The sequence below is a fragment of the Myotis daubentonii genome, chromosome 3 (genome assembly GCF_963259705.1).
Source record: "Myotis daubentonii chromosome 3, mMyoDau2.1, whole genome shotgun sequence".
Lineage (NCBI taxonomy): Eukaryota > Metazoa > Chordata > Mammalia > Chiroptera > Vespertilionidae > Myotis > Myotis daubentonii.
This window is the reverse complement of record NC_081842.1, coordinates 198997077-199019814: the sequence shown is the minus strand read 5'-3', so window position 1 is coordinate 199019814 and position 22738 is coordinate 198997077. Positions and strand designations below refer to the sequence as shown.

Below are 22738 nucleotides of genomic sequence, written 5' to 3'. Positions count from 1 at the left end.
CAGTCCCAGAAAAATTTTTTAGGAAACTCAACCCATGGTATTTTTGGAATTTGGGCTCTGTCACTAGCTATGTAACCTCGGACAAATTGCTTCTCTGTGCCTGTTTCTTCATCTGTAAAATGGGGGAAACACCACATATGATTGTTATCTATAATAAAAGCATAATATGCTAATTAGACCAGATGTCCTTCCGGATGAAGCCACCACAGCAGGGGCCGAGGCAGAGGCAGCCGTAGAGCAGCCGCGGGGCTGAGCCCCTTGAACGAATTTCATGCATCCGGCCTCTAGTAAGAAATAAGTCAACTAGTATATATAAAACACATAGGATATTGCCTAATATATGGTAAGTGCTGCTGCTAGATTATGATGCCTAGCAGTTGAATACATGAAGCCTCCTTGGGCCTCATCGATCAGTCTTTTTTTTCTTTTAGTTTAAAATAAATAGGTTTCTTGGTAGTTTATAGTATATCTTTAGTTTCCATCATCAAGACAATTTTCTAGAGATAAGTGAACTGAAGGACATGGTCTATAGATAGTCTTGTTTCATTTTGAGGTTGGACACCAAAATTGCATATCTCGCCAGCCCTTCTTTGATGATGCTTTGGCAGGAAAATTTTAGTTTGAAATTCTTACTAAGCTGATTTCCTCTCATTGCAACATCCTTTTTGGGAGCTAGAGGGAATGGGGTGCTAGTGATGTGAAAGTAGGGCATAGGAAAGGGGCAGTTTAGAATCAAGACCTTTGATTTTAGCTGGACAAATCTATAGGCAAGGGATTTTCTAATTAGAAATTACTTTCTTTTTTTTTTAAAATATATTTTATTGATTTTTTACAGAGAGGAAGGGAGAGAGATAGAGAGTTAGAAACATCGATGAGAGAGAAACATAGATCAGCTGCCTCTTGCACATCTCCTACTGGGGATGTGCCCGCAACCCAGGTACATGCCCTTGACCGGAATCGAACCTGGGACCTTTCAGTCCACAGGCTGACGCTCTATCCACTGAGCCAAACCGGTTTCGGCAGAAATTACTTTCTTAAAGGGGAAATTTATTCCTGATTTATATTTCTTTATCAAGTGAGATTAATATTTTTTATTTCCATATTAGTGAGACCGAACATTTTTTCATTATGTTCCTTGATCACATATTACTTGTATGAATTGCCTATTCATGTCCTTGACCTATTTTTTTGTTTTATATGAGACTTATCGTTGTAGAAAAAAGATATTAAACCTTTGCCAAATATATTTCATATATATTTTCATTTTGTCAATTGTCTTCTTTTATCCTTGGTTGTGCTTTTTTATTTTACTGCACAGAAACTTTTAATGCAATGAATCTATAAATACTTCCTGAAAAGTATTATCTCATTATGGTTAGAGAGAGAATATCTGCTGAGTGCTGCTGAGTGTCATAGTTTATATGTAGACTTATCCATTTAAAAAGCATTTTTCCTTACAAATAGGTGATTGATTGTCATAGGATTTGAAGACTCATTGCAAACTAACAGGCCTGAGGCTGTAACATCATAATAATAGCTACTACTTTCTGTACATGGGCTGTATGCCAGGCAGTTTGCTATGTCTTTTATGTACTAGTAGAGGCCCGATGCATGAAATTTGTGCAAGAGTAGGCCTTTCTTCCCCCAGCTGCCAGCACCGGCTTCTCTCTGGCACCCGGGACCCGGGCTTCCCTCACAGCCCTGGCTTCATCCGGAAGCATGTCCAGTCTAATTAGCATATTACACTTTCATTATTATAGATGTTCCTAATACTCCAAGCTAAATATTACTGTCCCCCACAGTGCCTTAATGAGTAAAGTGGGACTAGAAGAAATGAAATGGCCCTGACCGGTTTAGCTCAGTGGATAGAGCGTCGCCTGTGGACTGGGGGGGTCCTGGGTTCGATTCCAGTCAAGGGCATGTACCTTGGTTGCGGGCACATCCCCAGTGGGGGGTGTGCAGGAGGCAGCTGGTCAATGTTTCTCTCTCATCAATGCTTCCCACTCTCTCCCTCTCCCTTCCTCTCTATAAAAAATCAATAAAATATATTAAAAAAGAAAGAAAGAAATGAAATGATTTGCCCAGGGTCAAGAACTAGTTAGTGACTGGATTGGAAATTTATCTGCTTAACTTCAAAGTTTATATACTTTTTTACAAAGGTCGGCTCCTTGAGGCTTTGAATAAATTGGTCGTAAATATTTTTTACCTGAACTTGAAAAGATGGTCTGTACCTTAGTTAGAGTGCTCTTGGTTCCTGAGAACATAGTAGATAAGATAATGAGAAGTATGTAAACTAGCTAAAAGGAAGATCTCCGCTGTCTAGGGCAGTGGTTTTCAAAGAGTAATTCCCAGACCAGCAGCATCAGCATCGCTTGGGCATTTATTAGAAATGCAAAATCTCACTTCCCACTCCAACCTACAGAATCAGAAGCTCTGGGGTTGGAACCCAGCAATCTGTTTTATAATACTTCCAACTGATTATGATGCATGTTAAAATTTGAGAGCCACTGGTCTAGAGAAGTTATTTTGTTTTCTCAAACCATAATTCTCTTCTGAGCTTCAGCCTAAGTCTCAACCCTTAAGTGCAAAATTAGTATCATCAAATAGTGGCAAAAGCTGAACTCAAAGCAGGTTGTTTTGAGTCCAATTTAATAAGCACTTAAAGCAAGTATACTTTCCTGAGCTATAGTTTTTCATCTCTAAAATGATGTTAATAACATCTCTCTCCATATAAGGTATTTTTTTTAGAATTAAGGTAATGTGTAAAGTGCTTACTAGCACCTTGCCAGACTGCCAGATAGGTGTTTGAGAAATTGCCTCCAGCAATTTTTCTAGTCAAGCAAAAAGCCCCCACCCCTCCTCCATTCTCAACTTCTCTTGTTTCTTGAATGTATTTTGTTATCTTGTGTTCTAGGCCTTTGTATTAGCTATTTCTCTTGGACACCCCCACCTCCCATCCCTCTTTATCTCACCAACTTCTTACATCTTCAGATCCCTGCTTATAGTTTACTTCCCTTGGAGGGGACTTTCTCTAATGCGCATGCCCCAGTCTCTGTGTGTCACTGCACATATCACAAATTTTGGAATCACCTAGGGCAGATGCAGTCTCTTATATACCACAATATTCTAGGGGACAGTAAAGTTCCTCACACATTGTAGGAGCTAAAAATGTTGAATGAATGAATGGTAGCTGTCTTATTGTTTCATCATCATCACCCGAGAGCAAGTTCCCCTCTCTGGCTTGTAGTTTGTGCTGACTGCTTGTGATGATCAGAAATAGATAGTATTAGGACCAGTGCTTGTTTTCTCTTTCTCTGAAAGCTTTGACCTAGGCTGACATGATAGTTCACTGAGCTGCTTTTTAACCACTGATCTCTGTATTGCAGGTGCCTTGGTGGAACTGTGTTCTTTGATGGATCAAGTTCATCATATGCATAACCATCCGCATCCTTCGGACCTCACCATTCGGTGAGTGGGTGATTAAAAGGAGGAGGAAGAGGGTAGAATTTGGCTATAGGAGGAATGTGGTGGGAAGTTGAGGTTATAATTGTTTAAAATCAGAGGTGGAAAGAGAGGAATACAGTATAATGGAATAAGAACTGGACTGACATTCAGGAAACCTGGGTTCTAATACTAGCTTTGCAGTTTTTCATCTGTATGATTTTGATCTAATCACTTTTACTTCTCTGGTTCTTGCATCTGTAAAATTAATATGTTGGACTAATTATGTTGGACTTTTAAAAAATATTTTTATTGGTTTTAGAGAGAGAGATAGAGAGAGAAAGAAATATCAATATGAGAGAGAAACATCAGTCAGCTTCCTACTGTAACCCCCTACTGGGGATTGAGCCTGCAACCTGGGCATGTGCCCTGACCGGGAATGGAACCAGTGACCCTTTGGTGCACGGAACAATGCTCAACCAACTGAGCCACTCCGGCCAGAGTTCAAAGGGCCTTTCTAGTGCTGAAATCTTGTGGATTCTTGATGCAGTGTTATTTTATAGATTTAGTCAGTTACTTTGATCAGCTACCCAGAAACCTTAGAGTCATTTTTGACTCCTTTCTCTCTTTCCATATATTTAATCCATTAGCAAATTTTATAAGCACTACATACAAAATATATCCAAAACCCGATCATTTTGCATCATTTTCACCTGGATTATTGCAAATCTAAATCATCTCCTGTTTCTGCCTTTGCCCGTCAACTGTTCTTAGCTCAGCAGCCAAAGAGATTCTTTCAAAGCATTAGTCATAAGTTAGATTCTCTTCTTTGCTCAGGATTTTCAAGTGGTTTTTGATTTCCCATCTTCTCATCTTCACGATCCCCTACATCTCCTATAAGGATCATGGCCTAGTCTGACAGCTCATCAGCCTCAGTGCTTTATTCATTCTGCTCTAGTCACTGGCTTCCTTGCTATTTTTCAAGTATGCAGACATTCTCATACTTCAGTCTTTACACTCATTGTTTCCTCTGTAGTTATCAGAAAGACAATGTAGTGTATTGGTTATTAGATAAATACTGCTATGAATTCAAATCCAGGCTCTTCTGCTTACTCCACTGTATAACCTTGAGCAAGTTAGTTAACCTGAGGATCAAGTTTCCTTACATGTACAAGTTGTTAATGAGAGTGCTTTTCTCATAGGATTGTCATTAGCATTAAATGAGATGAGGTGTTCAAAGAATTCAAGTGCTTGTGTATAGGGCTAGGTAAATGTCAGGTATTGTTATAATTATTTTCAACCGTGGCTGTTCCTCATAATCATCTATGGAGATGTCCAGGCTCTGATTATAGGGATTCTAAATCATTAAGTCTGGGGTGAGGAAGAGGCCAAGAATCTATATCTTTAAAAAGTTTCCCAGGTGGGTTATTAGGAACAGCTGGAGTTGAGAGTGGGCTCAGATGATCTCAGTGGGTCCTCTTTAGAACCCCAGCCCAGCACATGATTAAAGGAGACTCAAGAAACTCTAAGTCTGTGCTATTAATTGTTCAGTCTCTAAACTTGCAGTGTGATGCTCACATGATGACTTACCTTCTCTGGGAATTTTATTCTAATTTTAACTGCTGTGTCCTGAGCAACCTTGAGCTGTGTCAGACAGGTCCTGTTGGAAGTAGAGCTCTGATGCAAGAATGAAATGTAGATCCTGTTCTAAATGTTTCTAGAGGGGAAAGTATTTTTTTTCCTACTTAGTCATTGTTATACATTGTACATTAGGTTTTCTTGGGACATTTGTTACCACATAATACCTGTCTGGGAATTAGGTGGCTTTGGAATTTGAAAGGAAATAGCAATTATAATGTGACTTTTGTATAAAATTTCTAAAATTTTGAGAATTGAAATGTAAAATTTGATTTCTTAAAGTAATGATATTCTTAAAATAGTTGTATACAAAGAGCCATACCAGCTGAAACCATCATCTTTTCTGTTTTTATTTTCTCTCTTGACAGAAACTATGCCCGGTTCCGACAGAAACCTCTGGAAAGATACAGTCTGACTCAGTGGGTTGACAGGAACAAGCGAAGCCACCAGCGGTTCCAGAGTCTCTAAGATACCCAGTACAGTCCGTGTGTCTCACCCCATTAGCAGTGAAGGTCCCTGTCCAGGTCCTGTCCAGTGCAGCATCTCATTTTCTGCTGTTTTGTGCTTGGCAGATTTTGAATTTTATTTTTCACAAGACTTTTATTTAAAGAACTTTTTGCCTTTTGGAAGTGCCCATTGCCGACTTGAAATTTTTTTGTATAAAATCCTTCAGGCGTGCATGTGTGCGTGCGTGTGTTTAAGCAGTGTTAAGATGGTACAGTTTTTATTTGTTTCTTTAAATTGAAGGTGGCCACCTCCTGAAAGCCAACATTAAGCCAAAACACCCAGGCTCAAACTAAACACCCATCTTTATGCACAAGTGAAATCTACTGGTGCCCAGGAGAAATAATCGTTTAATCTTCTGTAAGGAAGAGATTCTTTATCAGGCTGCAAGCCAGTGTTAATTGCTCATGACTTATAAATGGATACAAGTAACTTTTAACACCCCTCTTACTTTTTTATTTGAATCTCTAAACACCTGTCAAAATTTTAAAGTTGGTAATCCAAAATGTTTGAAATAGGATAGATGTCCTGTTGAAAGGACAAATTAAAAGTATAAATCTTCTCTCCTTTTTGTATCTACTATCTGCCTTTATTTTTGGCTTTTATTTCACCCTTTATCAAACTTACTTTGCATAGTAGTGTTTGCAAATCGTATACATCTTAACTTTGACAGAAGACTGCTGACTGAGTAACCCATGTTGATTTGTGGTCTTGTAGCTGTCTTCTCTGCCTTTTTTCACGGATTTGCCTTTTTTCAAGGATTTGCCTTTTTTTTTACCCAGTGACCACTGTGCTCTCTAGGGTTCGACTGATAAATTCCTGTTAGACATGGATGTGCCTCTTAAGAACAGTGTCCCTACTGTGTTTACTGAAGAGCTGCTCACACAGGGTCTCCACTCCAGGACAGTCCAAAAAGTCAATGCTATTGAGGCTTCAGTTTCATCTGCTGAACCCAGACTTTAAGGATGAGATCATGTGCTAGTGAGCTTCCATCTTGTGGGAGAAACTTTGGAGAGGCACTCTTTTGTCTCCGTTATTAGTCAACAAGAGGTGCCTTTAGACCCTGGATGTTATCATCTCATTTGGTCGAACCTCTGATGCACAGTTTCCCAAAACTGCTAACATGGGTCTAATATAGTTGTGATTAAGCCTGTGCACAAAAACATTACCTGATCTTAAGGTTTGGTTTTCTAACCCAAGTTGACAGACTGCAGCCTTTTTGATGGATGCCTTAGGAGTTTGCTATTCTTTCTTTAAAGACAGCTCTAGACATCTTTCAGGAGATTTTGCAGTCCAGTATTCATGCTGTTGCTCACTCTCTGTGAAAGTTGTACATAGTTGCTGTAGCACAGCCTGTGATACTGGCTTGCTGCCTCTCTCTGGTTTTGTTGTTTCATCAGCCCATCTTTGTGAGTAACCCATCTTAAACATCCTTCCCCACTTTAGAAACTGACTTGGGAAAAGCTTGGTCATTCATGCCACCAATAACTTTAGATGGATATCCTTAAGTATTTATTGTTTTTATCTGGTTAAGGATTCTCTTTTCCTTGGACATTTGGTTTAATTCTGAGACCAAAATGCTAAAAAGTTACGTGCAAAGGCAAGAGTCAAATCTATTTTTTCAGTTATCATTTAATATGTCAGTCACTTCTCCAGGTTTTCTTAAATTAGGTTGATAGAGTGAGACAAGCAAAAGTCTATCTACCTTTGGAACCACAGCATAGCTAAAATTAATCATAGCTGGAATAACTAGCATTGCAACTGCCTAGGGCCCCGTAGATAACCCAAGTTCTGAAGAGACAGTGTTTTGCTTAGGCCAAAATCTAGGACTCATGTTCCTACCTTCCTGCTACAAAAGGATTTAAGCCTGAATCTGTAATGGGAGCATCGCCTTTGCCAAATCATATGAGTGACAGGTTAACTATAAAATGTGACAATCACATTTCCTCTTTGCTCAAATAATTCTGTTTTTCCAAAGCTTTAGCAGCTTAATTAAATCTGTTGGACTGGAGGGGGAGAGAACTGTTCTCTAGCAGTTAACATAATATTCTTCAAGGAGAAAAAAACAGCCAAAGAAAACTCATTATTAGGCATGCCCGCTTTAAAGAAGCTGGTGGGTAAAATCTGGAGTTTTAATATGTTTTTAAAGATGCACATCTATGTTAACATACATTTAACTGCCTACCTACCTTTCTTCAGCCAGGATGACATTCTCACCACAGGGGTATTGATGAAGCAGAGTAAAAATGTGTTTATGTAGTTTACTTAGAGGTAAAGAGCCGGAAATAACCTGCAATTTTGCATCTAATGCAGGTCCTGCTTTGAGTTTTTGTCAGGATCAGTTATGAAACAAGTTTGGTGCTTCCTCTTTATCATGGTTTTTCCCTTGTAGCAGTTGTGTTTAATGTCATTAAAAAGAAATAAAAGTTCTTGTCAGTGGCATATGTACTGTGACCGTCTGTTGCAGGCTTTGAAGGAAGGTTCCTTCTTCCTTTGCGTAGGTAGGTTAGTGGGGTATAGGAGTGGGTGGCAGTTAGTAGAATGTGGTGCTGGGGAGGCAGGGGTGCATGCTCCCTATTCTTTTGAGGGTAAATTACAGTGTTGAAAAAGGTGTTCCTGCAGCTAAGAAATGTTGAAATTGATTGGGATTTGCAGGTACATATAGTGCATGTCAGGGGGCTGACACTGGGAGAGCCTGAAATATCACTGGGCTGCTGTTTTTGCAGAGGGGAAAAGGGCTCAGCCTGCTCAGACAGACATTGCCTTGCATTCCTCCCCATGTTTGTGTTTGACCTCTGTGCCTCTGCCACTCCAGAGTTAGCCCTGATTAAGGAGGAAGCTGAACCATCCTGGGACATTCTCCCTTTGAAAGGGATGTGAAGTCAGAATTGATAGTGCAAAATTAAAGCTTGTTCTTCTCCAGAAATTGACTGTTCCTAGAACCTGGGGTGAAGGTTGGATAAATATGGGTCGATGTGGGAGACACAGTGTTCCTTAGATCCTTTCCGTGAGCCTAAGCTTCTTAGTACCCTTCTTAGGAACAAGGATGAAAGGGAAGGCAATAAGAGCTCGGCACCTAGATTAGCCAATGCTTTTTAAAATTCAGCTCCTACTGAGAAAATAAGGGGCAACATGTTTGGACAGGCTTTCTGAGCTGCTGTTCTATAAATTTCATCTAGTATATATTTTACAGTCCAAGTAGAAGGTTCAATATAAATTTGCTAAGTACTCAGCTATTTGATATTGTTTGAGTCAGAGGTGCTTCTGACTTGTACATACTTATTTTGTTCCTGTCAGGTAGACAATCCTTAGTCCAGGAATTGCTCATTTCCTTTTTCACAAGGTATGACCGTAGGTTTCAGGGACCAGACTGGATTCTCTGGAATGGTGGTGTCCCTTACCCTCCGTTTGTTTTATGTTATGGAAAAGTGAGGAGAAAGACAAATGGACCTTCTCGAAAATGGGCTCATTCTGTAACCATTCTTTAAAACATTCTCCTGTTTTGAGCTTTTACAGAAAGAAAGAACCCCAAGCACCTAAAACTAGAAAGCTGAGTTCCTTGCTCTTCTGGGTACTGTCCTGCTTTCTGAGAGTAAACAATTATTTCTAAGCTGATTCTAAGGTATGCTTGGCGTTGTATGCCTAAGCACCTGTCAGGGAAAAAATTCCCTCCCACTTGGCACAGGAAGTATCAGCTGGTCAGTGGTGGAATTCCTTAATGAACAAGCTCCTGCCTTGTCAATCCTCCCCACCTGTCTTCCCCCTGTGACAACTGGGACATGCCATAGACAGAAAATCTGACCCTCCCTAGCACCCACTGAGAAGGCGGCGGGCCCTAACTGATTTGGCACATTGGCAGACTGAAGGATCTCAGGTTCGATTCCAGTCAAGGGCACATGCCTATCTTGCGGGCTCCATCTCCAGTAAGGGGCATGCAGGAGGCAGTTGATTAATGATTCTCATCATTGATGGTTTCTATCTCTCCCTTTCTGCAATCAATAAAAATATTTTTTTAAAGAGAAGGGGGTGGAATGTAATCATTTGGACAATCTTCAAAGCAGTCCATGGGATAGTCATGAAATGTATCATTAAGGAACTCTTTGTATACAAAGATTCCCTTCAATTTAGCTTCAAGTAGCTTGATGAGATTGGAGCTGGGGGTGGGGGTGGGGATAGTATCCATTTACATAAAGAATTTGTTGGAGGCTACTTAAAAAACTGACAAATAGGTTTAAAGAAGGTGAGAAAGTAGAAGTCTGAAACGTGATGTTTGGTGAGATTTTACATATTTCTGTAAAGGGTTGAATCAGATCTTAAAAGTGGATTCTAGAGGAGGCCTATACTGAAAAGCTAGTGTTTGAAGGGACAGGATTACAAGGAGAAAAGGGCTCCTGCCCCCATGAAAACAGTCCACAATCCTTCCCTAAATTCTGGGGTTTCCCTCTTGTTCCTGTGAGGAAGCCCCTTAGCTCCCAGTCTAGGTGGTGAATGGGGTCTGACAGTTGAGGAAACCAAGGCCCACTTCCCATCCCACCCTCAAGTAACTGGTCTGAGGCGTTATGTGTTATATGTATTATAAGGTGGGGTCTCCTGCCTCTCAGCCCTGCATTCCCTCCCACAGGCCTACTGTGGTCTGCAGTCAGGTCTCAGCCTCAGAATCAGCAGTGAGCAATCTGTGGACGTATGTGAGTGGTGAAGAGACCACTTCCCAAGTCAGCTGTAGGGTTCTGTGCAGCTACAGTTGATTCAGGAAAAGCTCAGTCATTAAAGAACTTGGGGTGTAGGTAGGTAATTAAAGGCAACAGAGTTTAGTGCAGGACCGTTGTTTGTTTTTCTCCCTTCACACCCTCAGCTGATGTGCTATAGGCACAGATAAGAGGGAGACGGGAAACTCCACTGGCGGTGCTTCCTGAGCCCACTGACAGCTTCTACACCTGATGCTGACGTGGGGGCTTCTCCATCACTTGGCACTATGTGAGCACAGGACCTGGGAAGTACCTCTCAGGTTTGGCTTAGGGTTCTGTGTGCTAATCGACTTCCCACTCAGCCTCTAAGACCTGCCTGCTTTTGTTCTCAGAACCTTCCAGAACAGCCTTCCCTAAGCCCGATCACCAAGTTCTTGCTGGTTCTGACCGAAATGTTCGAGGTGCCCCATTTACTGGTTTGCTCTTTGGCTAATGGCACCATTACTCTACCTTTCAGCCTGCTGTTGGGATCATAAGGATATTCCTTTAACAGTCCAGAACGGCATGCTGTGATTACTGAGCCGCAGCAGGCAGCTTCGCAGTTCTTCACTTCTCTGCTCACCCCTGGGAGAAACAGACTGCATTCCTTTGGCCAAGGAAAGCACCCACCCCATCCGAGGGGAAAACCCTTTGTTTTAAAAACTGAGCACCAGCCTGCATACCTATGTGGTGAGGCAGCCCAAGCTTGGTTTAGGGTACGGGGGCGGGGCTCAGTAATAGGATGATGGAGCAGCTATTTTCTCCTCCTACACGTGCACCCCCATCTGTTCGAGATTTCCCTTCCAACTCCAGCTTGGCAGGCAGGCATGTCCCTAGGAAGCTGCAGGCCAAAATGGAGAGAGAACTGAGTGGCTGCCAACTGCCAGAAAAAGAGGGCAGCATTGGGGCATTTAGCAGGAGACAAGGATGTGCCTTTTCATTTGTCTTTATTTTACATTTAAAAAGTGGTTATTGCTCTAACTGGATCAGAGGTAAGGACCTCTCTCCCCTAAGGAACCTTGGCCTTGCAGCCCCATTCAGCAGGGATGGAAGTCACAAGACAATGAGTGAAGCCTCATGCCCTCCCATGAGGAAGCCCTTAGTGTTGCTGACATCTGCCTTTACCCTGTCTCATCCCTCCCTGTGTTCCACACTCAGAAGTGGTGGCCGACCCAGCCCTGAGAGCTCTTGTAGACCGGAAGGAAGGGTGGTCACTGGGTGATGGCTTTCAGCTCTCTGGCTTGGGGGCTATTGCTTATTCAGTTCAGCAGGTATTCAATGAGCACCTACTGTGTGCCAGGCTTGTGCTAGGCGCAGTGCTCCCAGACTCCTGTCCATAGCCACCACTGGAAGACGCAGAGGTCCTTGTCTTCTGTGCAGGCATTCAGCTGCCACAGCTTGTCAGTCCTAGGGAAGGGTCTGCCTTCCCTTATCAAGCACCAGTTTTTTTTTGTTTTTTGTTTTGTTTTTTTTACCAGAAAGGGGCAGTGGAGAAAGACCTGTCACCTCACACCACACAGGCTCTAGGGAAGGACATGAGGACCCTGGGTAACTTTCACAGAATCCTGGATGAAATGGCAAGATATGGAGACCCCAGAGGCCACGACTGCTCTGACTGAATGGCTCATGCCTGCCTTCCGGCAGCTTCCACCACAGCGTGGTGATTTAGCAGCCTTCAGGATGTCCCACGGGAACGTGCCTTTCAGTTGTCCAAGTCAGCACTGTTACAACTCCAAGAGGCTTTCCTAACGAAATGGGGCCAATACCTTCCAGGTATCTTTCCTGCATTTTCTTCTTAAAACCCCAGACGGATAGTCTTACAGTCAAAATAAGGGCCAAAGAAGACAGAAGATGCAGGCAACCAGCTCGGGGAATCCCTCTGGCCCTCTGGAATGAAGCCCTTCGGTTGTGTTTTCCAAGAGACAAAACAGATAAATCTCACACACACACACAAAGTTGTGCATCGCACCACAAACAAGTCCTTAATGGCTGAATCCAGAAAAGGCTCCATGGCAGTCACGCCCCTGCCCGGCAGGCAGGCACATGGCTTCCCTGACAGTTCTTGGTCTGAAAGGGCTTAAGTCAGTCTCGGTGCTTGTCATCTCCCAGCAGCTTTGTGCGTCTCAGAGAGGATGGCCATCCAGGAGACGCGAGGAGGCAGAAAGAGGGCCGTGTCTCATGCAGCTTTGCCTTTTCCAGAATGGGGCCAGGCCTCAAGTTTTGTGGCTTGTTTATTTTTTGCAGAATTTGGGTTTGTAGTTCAGTCTCCTTCACCAGACTAGGACATCGGAGAGAGAGAACTGTGCAGCTAGCAGTGCCTCCCCCTCCAGTGTAGCCCTCCCCCTCCCTGTGCCTGTGGACCTGGGGACCAGCAGAGAAGAGAAATGAAATCTTTCTCCCTGTAGACAGGTAGTCACGCTTCGATGATGTTCACCAAGAGCTTGTTTGGAAACTGGGAGGAAGAAATGAGAGAAGTGGCCAGGGCTAATTGAATAGACTTCTCACAAGGTTGAAAACAGAGGACACAAGAAGGAAGGGAGCAGCAGGGCTGCTGCCGGAAAGCCAGGCTCTTGTCCCCTGTGGAAGGAAAGGAGTAGCCCTGCCTGCATGTCTTGTCTCTGCCGTCGCAAACCCAGCCTTCGGCCTCACTCAGCTGAATGGCCAAGTCCGGGTCCTGGACCCACTGCCCCCGGACCCCGTCCACCCCCAGCAGGGCCATCCTGCTGGCTGGTTCTCACGTCCTGCAGATCTGCCTCTCAGCGCAGCCTCAGCCACTGCCATTGTTGAGGTGCTTCTGGAGATGGGGGTTAATAAGAGGCTTCAGGAAAATGCGCCAGAAAGAGTGAAGCCAAGAGAGAGGACAGTAAGCCAGAGGGTGCAAGGAGATGGAGGGAGGAGGAAATGTAGAGAGGGCCAGATGTTGTTGGATATCCTCGCCTGAACCATGAGATCCTCTCACATTCTCTACTGTCTTCTGAGCTGCTCAGAGCCAGCACTGAAAAGGTTTCATATCTGTTTTACACAAGAGGAAATGAAGGTACAAAGAGGTGAAGCGCCTGCCCAAGGTCACAGCACACAGCTGCAGGAATGAGCTCAAAGCCCATCTCTTCTTGTCCCACACCAACCAAGAGTTCTGCCCTCCCTATTCACTGCCCGCCCCCCTTAACCCCCACTGGCCCCTGGCACCCTGCAAAAGGAGAGGATCCAAAATCAATTTGCAGTGTTCCCTGGGTCACACAGGCAGCAGCCAAGCTTGGCTCTGCCCAGCTGTAGCCATGCCAGACCCTGAGCTGACCCCTCTGCAGTCCAGGGACTCCCAGTGCCTGAGCCGTGGGGCCATCCACCCAGGTCCAACCCCACCCTCACCTTGCTTCGGAGAAGCCCCCCGCCTTGGTGCTCTGGTGTGCTGGTTTCTGACGCACTCTTGGTTTTTTCCTTGTTGTTATTGGGCTCATTGTCCTTGATAATGTCATACTGGCGGCAGAAGAGGACAATGACGCCTGGGGGACAGGGGAAAGAGTCAGAGTCCTTGCCCACCTGCTCCCTTGCCCTGAGCCCTTGCTGAGCTCCTGTTAGGTACCGAGCTCCAGATGGTCTCTCACCTGCACTACTGCCACAGCCTGCCTTGGCCTCTGGCTCCTGTGTCCACCTGTCCCCTGACCATCCCCTTCACTGCTGCTGGATTGGTCTACAACATGCGTTTGATCATGTCTCCTCCCTTCCCTTCTCTTAAACCTCTGAATCCTCCCCCTTTCCGTTAGGGGAAAATAGAAACAACAGCGTTTGTTGAGCACGTGCCAGCCTGTGCTGTGACTGACATATTCCAGCTCACGGAGTCCTCATAGCACTGAGGGTCCCTATGGCCCTCCCCAGGTGAGAGTGAGGACACTGATGTAGAGCTTAGGTGACTTACTCAAGGTCGCTCTGGGGTGCAGCTGGGGTATGCACCCAGGGCCTGCACTCTGTGAAATGTTTATTTTATTGAACTAATACATGATAAGCATAATAAGCTTTTTTGAAAGTCGGATAGTATTAAGGCAGCCAACTCCAATTCTTGTTTTCCCCATTTTTACTTCTATGCTTGATTTATAGTGGTTATTTCTTGACCTATCTGTTTTAGATATTATCTCTTGACTTCCCACCATGGCAGTGTCAGGGGTGGTCAGGGTGGCCTCTGGCCGGAGACAGTACTCTGCATCCTCAGTTCTTGTCTTCTTGTAGGGGCGAACTCACATGAGACAACAAGCAGGCAGGAATGTATTTGCAGAAAAGGAATACACTCAGATATTGTCTGAGCAGGCAACTCAGCCACTAGAAACCAAACCAAGTACCCTGCTTAGTTGGGGTTTGGGGTGTACCCTTAAACTGGAGTGCACCTAAGTAAGTCTCTCCCTCCCTTATTTCTCAAAAACAGTATCTTCAAGTTATAAGGCTCCTCCCCCAGGTATTAGGCCACCAGTTAGACCGCATCCTGGAGGGGCTCTAGCTCTTCTCACACAGGGGCCTGCCACCTCCATCGTCTAATTGTGGCGTGTCATGTCTCACACGTATCCTCTCCAAGCCCTAGCTGCCTTTCCCAGCTCATATCTTTTGAGCTGCCTCCTCTAACAGTAGATAAGGCCTACCAACTCCCCCTGCTTCCTTCCCCATCACCCTAACAGAATTACATGACAATTTTGGGTTTGTTCACTATGTTTATATTGTTATGATTACATAAAAACTATCTGTGCCAAGTCTAATAAAGCATCATAAGCAAACCTCCTCTTTTGTATAACCCTTTTCCCCCAAGTGCCTGTTTTTCTATGAGCCTACGGGAGCTCCCTCTCCCCCGACCCCCCAAATTCTTCTACCTGAGAGAGCCTGCCCCTCACCTACATGCTAACACGGCTTAGGCATGTTCAAGTTCCTCCACACAGACTCCAGCACTTCACAGCCTCGCCATCCTTTACTCCCCCACTTTCTACCTTCTTTCTTGGGTCAAAGCTGCACTGAGCCAACTGAGCTTAATTTGTTTCTTGAACACACTGTGCCCAGAACACCCTCCCTTCCTTTGTTTGGCTGCCAGATGAACTCCTATTCACCCTTCAAAGCTCAAATCCTATGTTACTACTCTTTGTGTTTTTCCTGTTTTCTACTCCTAGCCCCAGAGTTAATTCCCTCTCCGCTGCTCCCATACACAGTCCTATTATAGCACTCATCTCATTGAATTATAGTTAACACGGGCCTGGCTTCTCCCAGACTTGCTTGCAAGCATGAGGCTCCTCTTAGCCATGGCGGTAGCACTACCTGGAATACACTGTCTGGAATGTAGCACTATGTACAATGAAGTGGCTGTTCAGAAAACGCTGATTGAATACAAAAATGAAATTTGATCTTTATCCTCAGGGAGCTTACAGATAAGTGGAAAGGAGAGAGAGAGATAAGCCCAACTAACTTATCTAAGAAGGGCTGACGAGAGGGGCAAACAGTGTGCTTGGAGGCATCGTGGCAGGAATGACCTAGTGCAGTGATGGCGAACCTATGACACGCATGTCAGAGGTGACATGTGAACTCTTTTTGGTTGATTTTTCTTTGTTAAATGGCATTTAAATATATAAAATAAATATCAAAAATATAAGTCTTTGTTTTACTATGGTTGCAAATATCAAAAAATTTCTATATGTGACACAGCACCAGAGTTAAGTTATGGTTTTACAAAATGCTGACACGCCGAGCTCAAAAGGTTCGCCATCACTGACCTAGTGAATGGGCTGGGAGGTTATATGGAGGTGGTCTCAGAGCCGGTCAGGAGGAGTAGGTTAAGAGCGTGCCCCCACCCGGAGCCTGAGGGAGGGGGAGAGGAAATACGCTTATGGTCCTCCAAGGCAACTCGATATGCTATTTTTTTGGTGAGGGCTGAGTTAGAGAAGGGATGGGATCTGGTCCCCAGAACTGTCCCAGGCAGGACTTAGAAACTTCTGACCTCTTAGCTCTCTCCACGTCCCTTATCCTTCCTTTCTGTGAGAGAAGGGGTCTAGTCAGGTCCTCCCCTTCCCAGGTTAAGTGAAGAAGGGCTGGGAGGCCAGACTCACCGGCCCACATGAACAGGACCACGACGATGATCAGCACCTCGCCTGTCTGCAGCTGCTGGTTCCGCCCCATCTCCTTCATGGTCACCTCATCTGTGGGGAGAGAGACACGAGGTCTGGGCTCCTTTCCTCCCCCAGCCACTCCTCTGTGGCCAAGTCCAGGAAATGAAACGCTTCTCTCGATGTTGGTGCCCACATACGTAACGAAAAGAGGTTCTAGAACAGGCTGATGGCTACTCGGGGTCGCAGTGACAAGGCAACCCAAAATAAGTGTTTATATACCCATTGTATTGGGTCACTAGAGTGACCTCCTCTCTCTTAGGTACTGCTATGAGGAGGGGGAAGGGGGGAGGGGTATGGGAAATTAGTGCTTTCTTCAACCTCCTACTTCTCTGGACCGACCAGCCCTCACCCCACCACACCCCATCCCTTCCTAACAGTGCCCGGGCCTGCCTTTGTTCTTGGAGGCCATCTTCTCAGCCTCCCGCGGCGTCTTGAAGAGCACTGGCTCGCTAGCCGGACTCTGGCCCTGGATGGAGATGGCTTGCACGTGCACGATGTACTCCGTGTCCTCCTCCAGGTCCCAGAGGGCGCAGGAGCGGGTGGTGGTGTTCACCTCCTGGATGAAGCGCAGCATACGCACGTCCTTCTTCTGCCAAAGCAAGAGCCAGCCCAGTGTTTTCCGTGCCCCATCGCCACCCGTCTGCGCCTCTCCAGCAAATAGCGGGCTCACCTGGCTACCACGCTAAGCCCTCTGCAGACATAATCTTACGCATCCCACCGTCTCTGCAGATATCCTTATCTCTATTTTACAGATGAGACTGGTAGCGGGTGAGGGAAGTTGCCCAAAGCCATACATTTCATGAGAACTGGAGCCAGGTCCAAATCTCAGGTCTGTTTAAGATCAAGTCCCAGGTTCCGAACAAAGGCTCCAGAGCCCTCCCTCACTGACAGATCCCCTCTGGGGCCCCCTTTTAAGCCATAAGTGCAACGTTTCTGCCAGTCTGTCCTGAGCCTCAGTCCTTTTCTTTCTCCTCCCTCACCCACCAACATCTTCCCTCCCAGAGGGTTACCTGCTGAGAGATGGCAAATCCGATGACAACCTCATCCTCCAGGACATCCCAGCTCACCACCGCGGAGTTGGCCTTGAGGTGCCTGACAGTGACATTCACTGGGGCAGAGGGGCTGTCTGGGGTTGGGGAGGCACCTGAGCCTGAGCACCCCCTGCGGCGAGGCCCAGGCCCACTGTCTCATGAGTGAACCTGGGGGGGGGGCCATGCAGTGGGGGAAGGAAGAAACCAAGCCTCCCTGGGGTTGGCACATGGACCTCAGTTCCTTGGTGGGTTGCAGGGCCAGGCTGGAGAGGCCCCAGGCTCCTTGTGTCCAGATGCCCACAACTGGCCCTACCAGGGGTGCAGGCAAAAACTGAGGGGCCTGGGCCAACGGCATATCTAATAGAGGGGCATTGAGAGGTGAGGGGCCAGGGGTGGGGGAGACCTAGGTGGCCAGGGTTCAAGAGCTGAAGGTTAGTCTGATGAAAAGCAGTCAAGAGCAATCCCCGGCCAACGCTCTTTCCACAGTACTCACTGCAGTGTCAAGTGCGTGACCTTGACAATGGGGAAAGCCCACAGGTGGAGAAGAACCAGGCTGGGGGGAGCCCTGGGGTGAGAGTTAGGGTCCAGGGAGGAACCCTCGGTGTTGTGGTGACCCAGGCAGAAAGAAGCCTGCGGAAGGGCCTCTGTGAGCCCCAAGAGGCAGGTGGGGAGGTGACAGGGGAAGATGGGGTCACTCGGCGCAGGACCCCTCAGCCTAGAATCAAGAGTACAGGGTAGGTAGGGCCTTCTGGATGTGGGAAGAGGATGAAAGGGCGTCTGTTGAGAAGGGAGTAGGAGGAAGTGATGGGAGCACAGGGTCAGGGGAGGAAGACCCTTCCAGGACAGGGGCAATGGAGTCGCAGCCTCCATATCTCACAGGGGGCGGGTGCTGACGGGAAGATCTGGGCACGAGCAGCACCCCTCACCCCACAGATGAGTGGACCGAGGCCCAAGGGGAGGCAAAGCCAGACGTGGGCCGGGAGAGAGACAGGGGGACATAGACAGGTGGTGGCAGACACAATCCAGAGGACAGACAGGCGGGGTATGAGAGGCAGACACAGAGATGGGAGCGATGGGAGCGTGAGCGAGACGGCAACGAGGCACGAAGAGATGGAGAGAGGGAGAGATGAAGGCGGCAACAGCAGCCAGAGGGGAGGCTGGGCGAGGACGAGGCCAGGCCCCACGGGACAGCCCAGACGCCGACAGCACCGGGCTCAGGGGCCACCGTGGCCCACCCGGTGCCTGGGTGCCAGTCCCTATTCTCACACGCACACTGGGACCCCACGGTGCCCCCTCCCTCTCCGACCTGCAGAGTTGGCCTGCAGGGCTTTGGGGACAGGGAGGAGGCCCAAGGTGGGGGATTGGTGTCCTCAGCTGCTCCCCGGCCAGAGAAGGGGGCTAGGGACCCCAGGCAAAGGCTTGGGCTCAGGGCAATGGTGTGAGGGGACTGAGGTCACAAGACCCTGTCCCCCAGGGCTGGGTGGCCGGGAGGGGTTTGGGGCTGGAGGAAGGGTTTGGCGGTCAAGAAGGCCGGGAAGAGGCGGGGGGTGGCATTAGGGAGCAGTGAGGGGAGGGACCGGGTCCCAGGAAGCGGGGGAGGGAACTGAGGACTCCCGCCCCCCGGGCCCGGGCCCCCTTACCCGCCTGCACCAGCGCGAGGCAGACGCAGCCCAGCCACAGGCGGAGCGCGGCGCGGGGCGGCCCGGGGTGCATGGCGGCGGCTCCGGCCGGCCGGCGCGGGGCGGCGCAGGGGGACGCGGCTCTGGCGCCCGGCGGCCGCTGGCGCCCGCAATCCGGCCCGCGGCCCGCCCGGCCCGGCCGCCCCGCGCCGCCCCGCGCCGCCTGCATGTCGGTTCCGCGGACAGCGACTCCCGCGCGGCGGCGGCAGCAGCGGCGGCGGCCGCGTCCACGTCGGGCGCCCGGGGGGCGGGGCGCCCCAGCTGCGGGGAGACGCGCGGGGCGGGGTGAGGGCCGAGGGCGCCCCCCCGCCCCTGCTCCCCACTCCGCCGGCAGCCAGACCCGCGGGGCTCGCCAACTGGCCGCTCCCCCCCTCTCGCCGGTGCAAGAGCGCAAACGGGCTCCTCCGCGCCCACCCGGCTCAGCCCCAGCCTCGCTGTCCCTCCCCCCCTCCCCCGCCCCCGCCCCCCACACAGCCGGCCGCCCCATCGCTGCCCTTTCCCCAGGGAGGACAAGTGCTGTGCAGATGCTCCTCCGCGCCTCTCCCACCCTTTGGCCTTGGGGGTCTCCACCCTCGCCCCAGACCCGAGGCCTTGCTGGCTGGGGCAGAAGTGAGCTGAGGGGAGTTATCGCAACAGGGTGGGGTACTATAGAGTGCGGGGTGAGTGCTGGGTGCATACAGTAGGTGCTCAGTGTTTCCCGCGCGGCCAGGGAGAGCTGACCGCTGAGAAGGTAAAGCTCGCTGACCCTGCCAGGCCGCCCCCTCTCCGTCTCCGTCTCCGTAAGGAGAGGGAGCGGGAGCATCTGCTGCCCAGGTGCCAGGCACTGTGCAAGGGCTTTGCTCGCATATGGCGCTTGCTTCTCACCTGTACGGCCTCTGCTGTTCGAGTGACTTTGGCGGGGGTGGGCGGGGGGGGGGGGGGGCAGCCTGCAGCCGGCAGAGGTTACTCGACTCGAGGACCCACGGCAGAGCCAGGCTTTGAACACAGGCTGATCTGATTCCCAAACCTGTGCTTGACACGACTGTCGCCCCATCTAAGCGAACTCAGTCACTTTGGGATCCCTGGGATCCTAGAATTTGCTCGTGCCAACTCCTTCCTACCCAGAGAACAATCTGGAACAATCTCTTCCCAAGAGCAGGGTGAGGGAGGAGTGGCTCCAGTCCTCCCCCCCCACCCCCCCACCCCCATTCCGGCAGGCTGAATGCTGTGAGCAGTGAATGAGCTAATGACTCTAAAGTGCTCTGGAGCCAGGGCAAGCAGCCACGGTTAATAAAAGGGCTGGATGACCCCTCCCTCGTTACCTTGGGACACCCATATGTCTATTACTGTCCCTACCTCAGTCCCACACACCATTCTACCCAATCCACTTCTTTTCTGATCTTGGAGCGCCAGGCACCCAAGCACCCGGCACCTACCATCCTGTCCCAAAGGATCTCTGAACCCCAGACAGCCAGGGCAACTCCCACCCCCACGCTGACACTCTGCACCCTAAGAAACAGGCTGAGGAGAGAGGCACAGGCCAGGGCCCGAGGGCCCCTCACACGGAGGGGCCACCCATCTCCCCCCACTGTCCGACAGGAAAGGCCTTCTGGTCTCCCAGAGGCCCCTGGAAAGGCTAAGCCTTCGCAAGGGGACACCTTGCCAAGTTACCCCACAGAACCATCTTCAAGACCTCCTCCCCCACCCCCCTTTAGATGGAGAAACTGGGGTCCCGAGATGGAAAGAGCTTGGTGCAAATCCGCACAGTGAGGCAGGAGCAGCCACAGAGCCCTCGTCCAATCTCACCCCAAGGACTCCGAGCGCCGCCTCCTTTCTACCTGGCCTCCTGGGGAGGGGCTCAGGGGGTCTTGCCGGGCAGCGGGATGTACCTGGCCAGCCCCTCAGCCCCCCAGGCCTGCTCTGCTTGGCCGCTGACCCTCCCCCGCCCCATCCGCTTCCTCAGCCACGTACCTTGTCCTCGGGTAAGTCTCAGTTGGGACCCTGGTGTCCAGAGGGCAGTCCCCTGGTCAGTCTGTTTGGTGGGATAGGAACCTGGGAACCAGAGCACCGCTCTCTGTCCTTTATCTCTTCTCTCTCTCTTTTTCGTTTTTTTTCTTTCTCTCTTTTTCTCCTTTCTCTTTTCTTTCTCTTTCTGGCAGCTGCGTTCTGCCCCGCCCCACCCGGCCCCGCCCCACCAGCTGCAGCTGGGCCCCTAGGGACCCCCTCACCCACCAGGCAGGAAAAGACAGCCGGGGGCCTGCGGGAGCAACTGGAGTCTCCTTAGGTCTCCTCGCAGGAGCCAACAGGAAGGAGAGGGGTTATCTAGAGGTCACAGAGCCCACTCCTGTCCCTGCTGAGAAGAGAAGGAGGGAGGGACACACAGGGTCCTAGTGGGGTCTGGAGTCCAGTCCAGCGCTGGAGAAGAGGCGGCCTCGGCGCCACCTGCTGGTACATCCAGGTATAACCCCAGGTAGATATAGGGCATTGGGAGGGGGAGATGGCTGAGCCTGAGAGTTTGAGAGCCATGGGGAAGGGTTGCTGGAGTTGGGACAGGAAAGACGGGGAGGATTTGGAGAGTTGTGGATGTGGGGTGCAACCTTCCCAGAGCCCATGATGCATGGGGTGCTTGGGCATTACCTCGATTCTGGGACAAGTCCTGATGCTTGGAGCATGGCAGCCCGTGGAAGCTGGGTTGGGAGTAAGAAGAGCGAGGAGGATGTAGAGGCAGCCTGGGATCTTGGGAGAGGGTTGTCAAGTCCATTTATTTGATGGATAGCTCTTAGCACAGGAGCAGTCGGCGCTCATTAATGTTTGTTGAATGTATGGAACAATTCTGTTCTTCCAACACACATGTAGTGAACACCTATTCTGGGACTATAGCCCTGGAAGGATGAATAAACGCTCGAACGAGGATCTGAGTGGAGTGGGAGGGTGTGCCTCTATCCTCCCAGCTGCACTGGTCTCATGTGGAGGACTCCACAGACACCCCCTAGGAGGCTGACCGGTCACTTACACACTGACACCTGGGGGGTCATGAGCATTGGATCCTCCTGAGTGTCTAAGCCAGTGGTTCTCAACCTTCCTAATGCCTCGACCCTTTAATACAGTTCCTCATGTTGTGGTGACCCCCAGCCATAAAATTATTTTCGTTGCTACTTCATAACTGTAATTTTTCTACTGTTATGAATCGAATGTAAATATCTGATATGCAGGATGTATTTTCATTGTTACAAATTGAACATCATTAAAGCATAGTGATTAATCACAAAAACAATATGTAATTATATCTGTGTTTTCCAATGGTCTTAGACGACCCCTGTGAAAGGGTCGTTCGACCCCCAAAGGGGTCGCGACCCACAGGTTGAGAATCTCTGGTCTAGAGCTTCCCAGAGTCACTGCAGGCACCTAAGCCAGACCCTGGGTAACCATGGGAAGCTCCTCTTTGCTGTCCAGAATGGTCATGAGACTAGAGACCCCCCCCCCCCCCCGCCGCCCCCTCACCCCCCCCCCCCCCGGAAGAATCAGGAGGAGGGCAGGGCATTGCTTGGAGACATAATAATCAGGCGCCTGCTGTTTGTCCGTGTAATTTGACTCTCAGGCTATGAGTGCTA

At 48.9% G+C, this 22738-nt stretch overlaps 2 protein-coding genes across 4 annotated transcripts in view; one reads left to right on the top strand and one right to left on the bottom strand.

The window, feature by feature from the left end:
* The window catches only part of S100PBP (S100P binding protein), a 33636-nt gene extending 25611 nt beyond the window's left edge, over positions 1 to 8025 (top strand). Inside the window, exons 6-7 of the mRNA XM_059690332.1 lie at positions 3387 to 3468; positions 5448 to 8025. Coding sequence (XP_059546315.1) covers positions 3387 to 3468; positions 5448 to 5547 — 182 coding nt within the window. The 3' untranslated portion in view covers positions 5548 to 8025. The remainder of the gene's footprint in view (positions 1 to 3386; positions 3469 to 5447) is intronic.
* Positions 8026 to 11242: 3217 nt separating this feature from the next.
* On the bottom strand, positions 11243 to 21504 carry FNDC5 (fibronectin type III domain containing 5). 3 transcript variants are annotated; one of them, XM_059690334.1, is made up of 8 exons: positions 21360 to 21504; positions 21099 to 21179; positions 19110 to 19409; positions 17449 to 17564; positions 16829 to 17027; positions 16379 to 16468; positions 13674 to 13807; positions 11243 to 12585 (listed from the first exon to the last, which is right to left on the bottom strand). In XM_059690334.1, exons 3-8 carry the CDS (start codon positions 19315 to 19317, stop codon positions 12568 to 12570), a joined length of 765 nt encoding a protein of 254 aa, XP_059546317.1. In that variant the 5' UTR covers positions 19318 to 19409; positions 21099 to 21179; positions 21360 to 21504; the 3' UTR covers positions 11243 to 12567. The 3 variants fall into 3 exon arrangements, with proteins under 3 accessions (XP_059546317.1, XP_059546318.1, XP_059546316.1); XM_059690335.1 differs by lacking the exon at positions 21360 to 21504 and having other exon boundaries at positions 11243 to 13319; positions 21099 to 21257; XM_059690333.1 differs by lacking the exon at positions 21360 to 21504 and having other exon boundaries at positions 21099 to 21257.
* Between the last annotated feature and the right edge of the window lie 1234 nt (positions 21505 to 22738).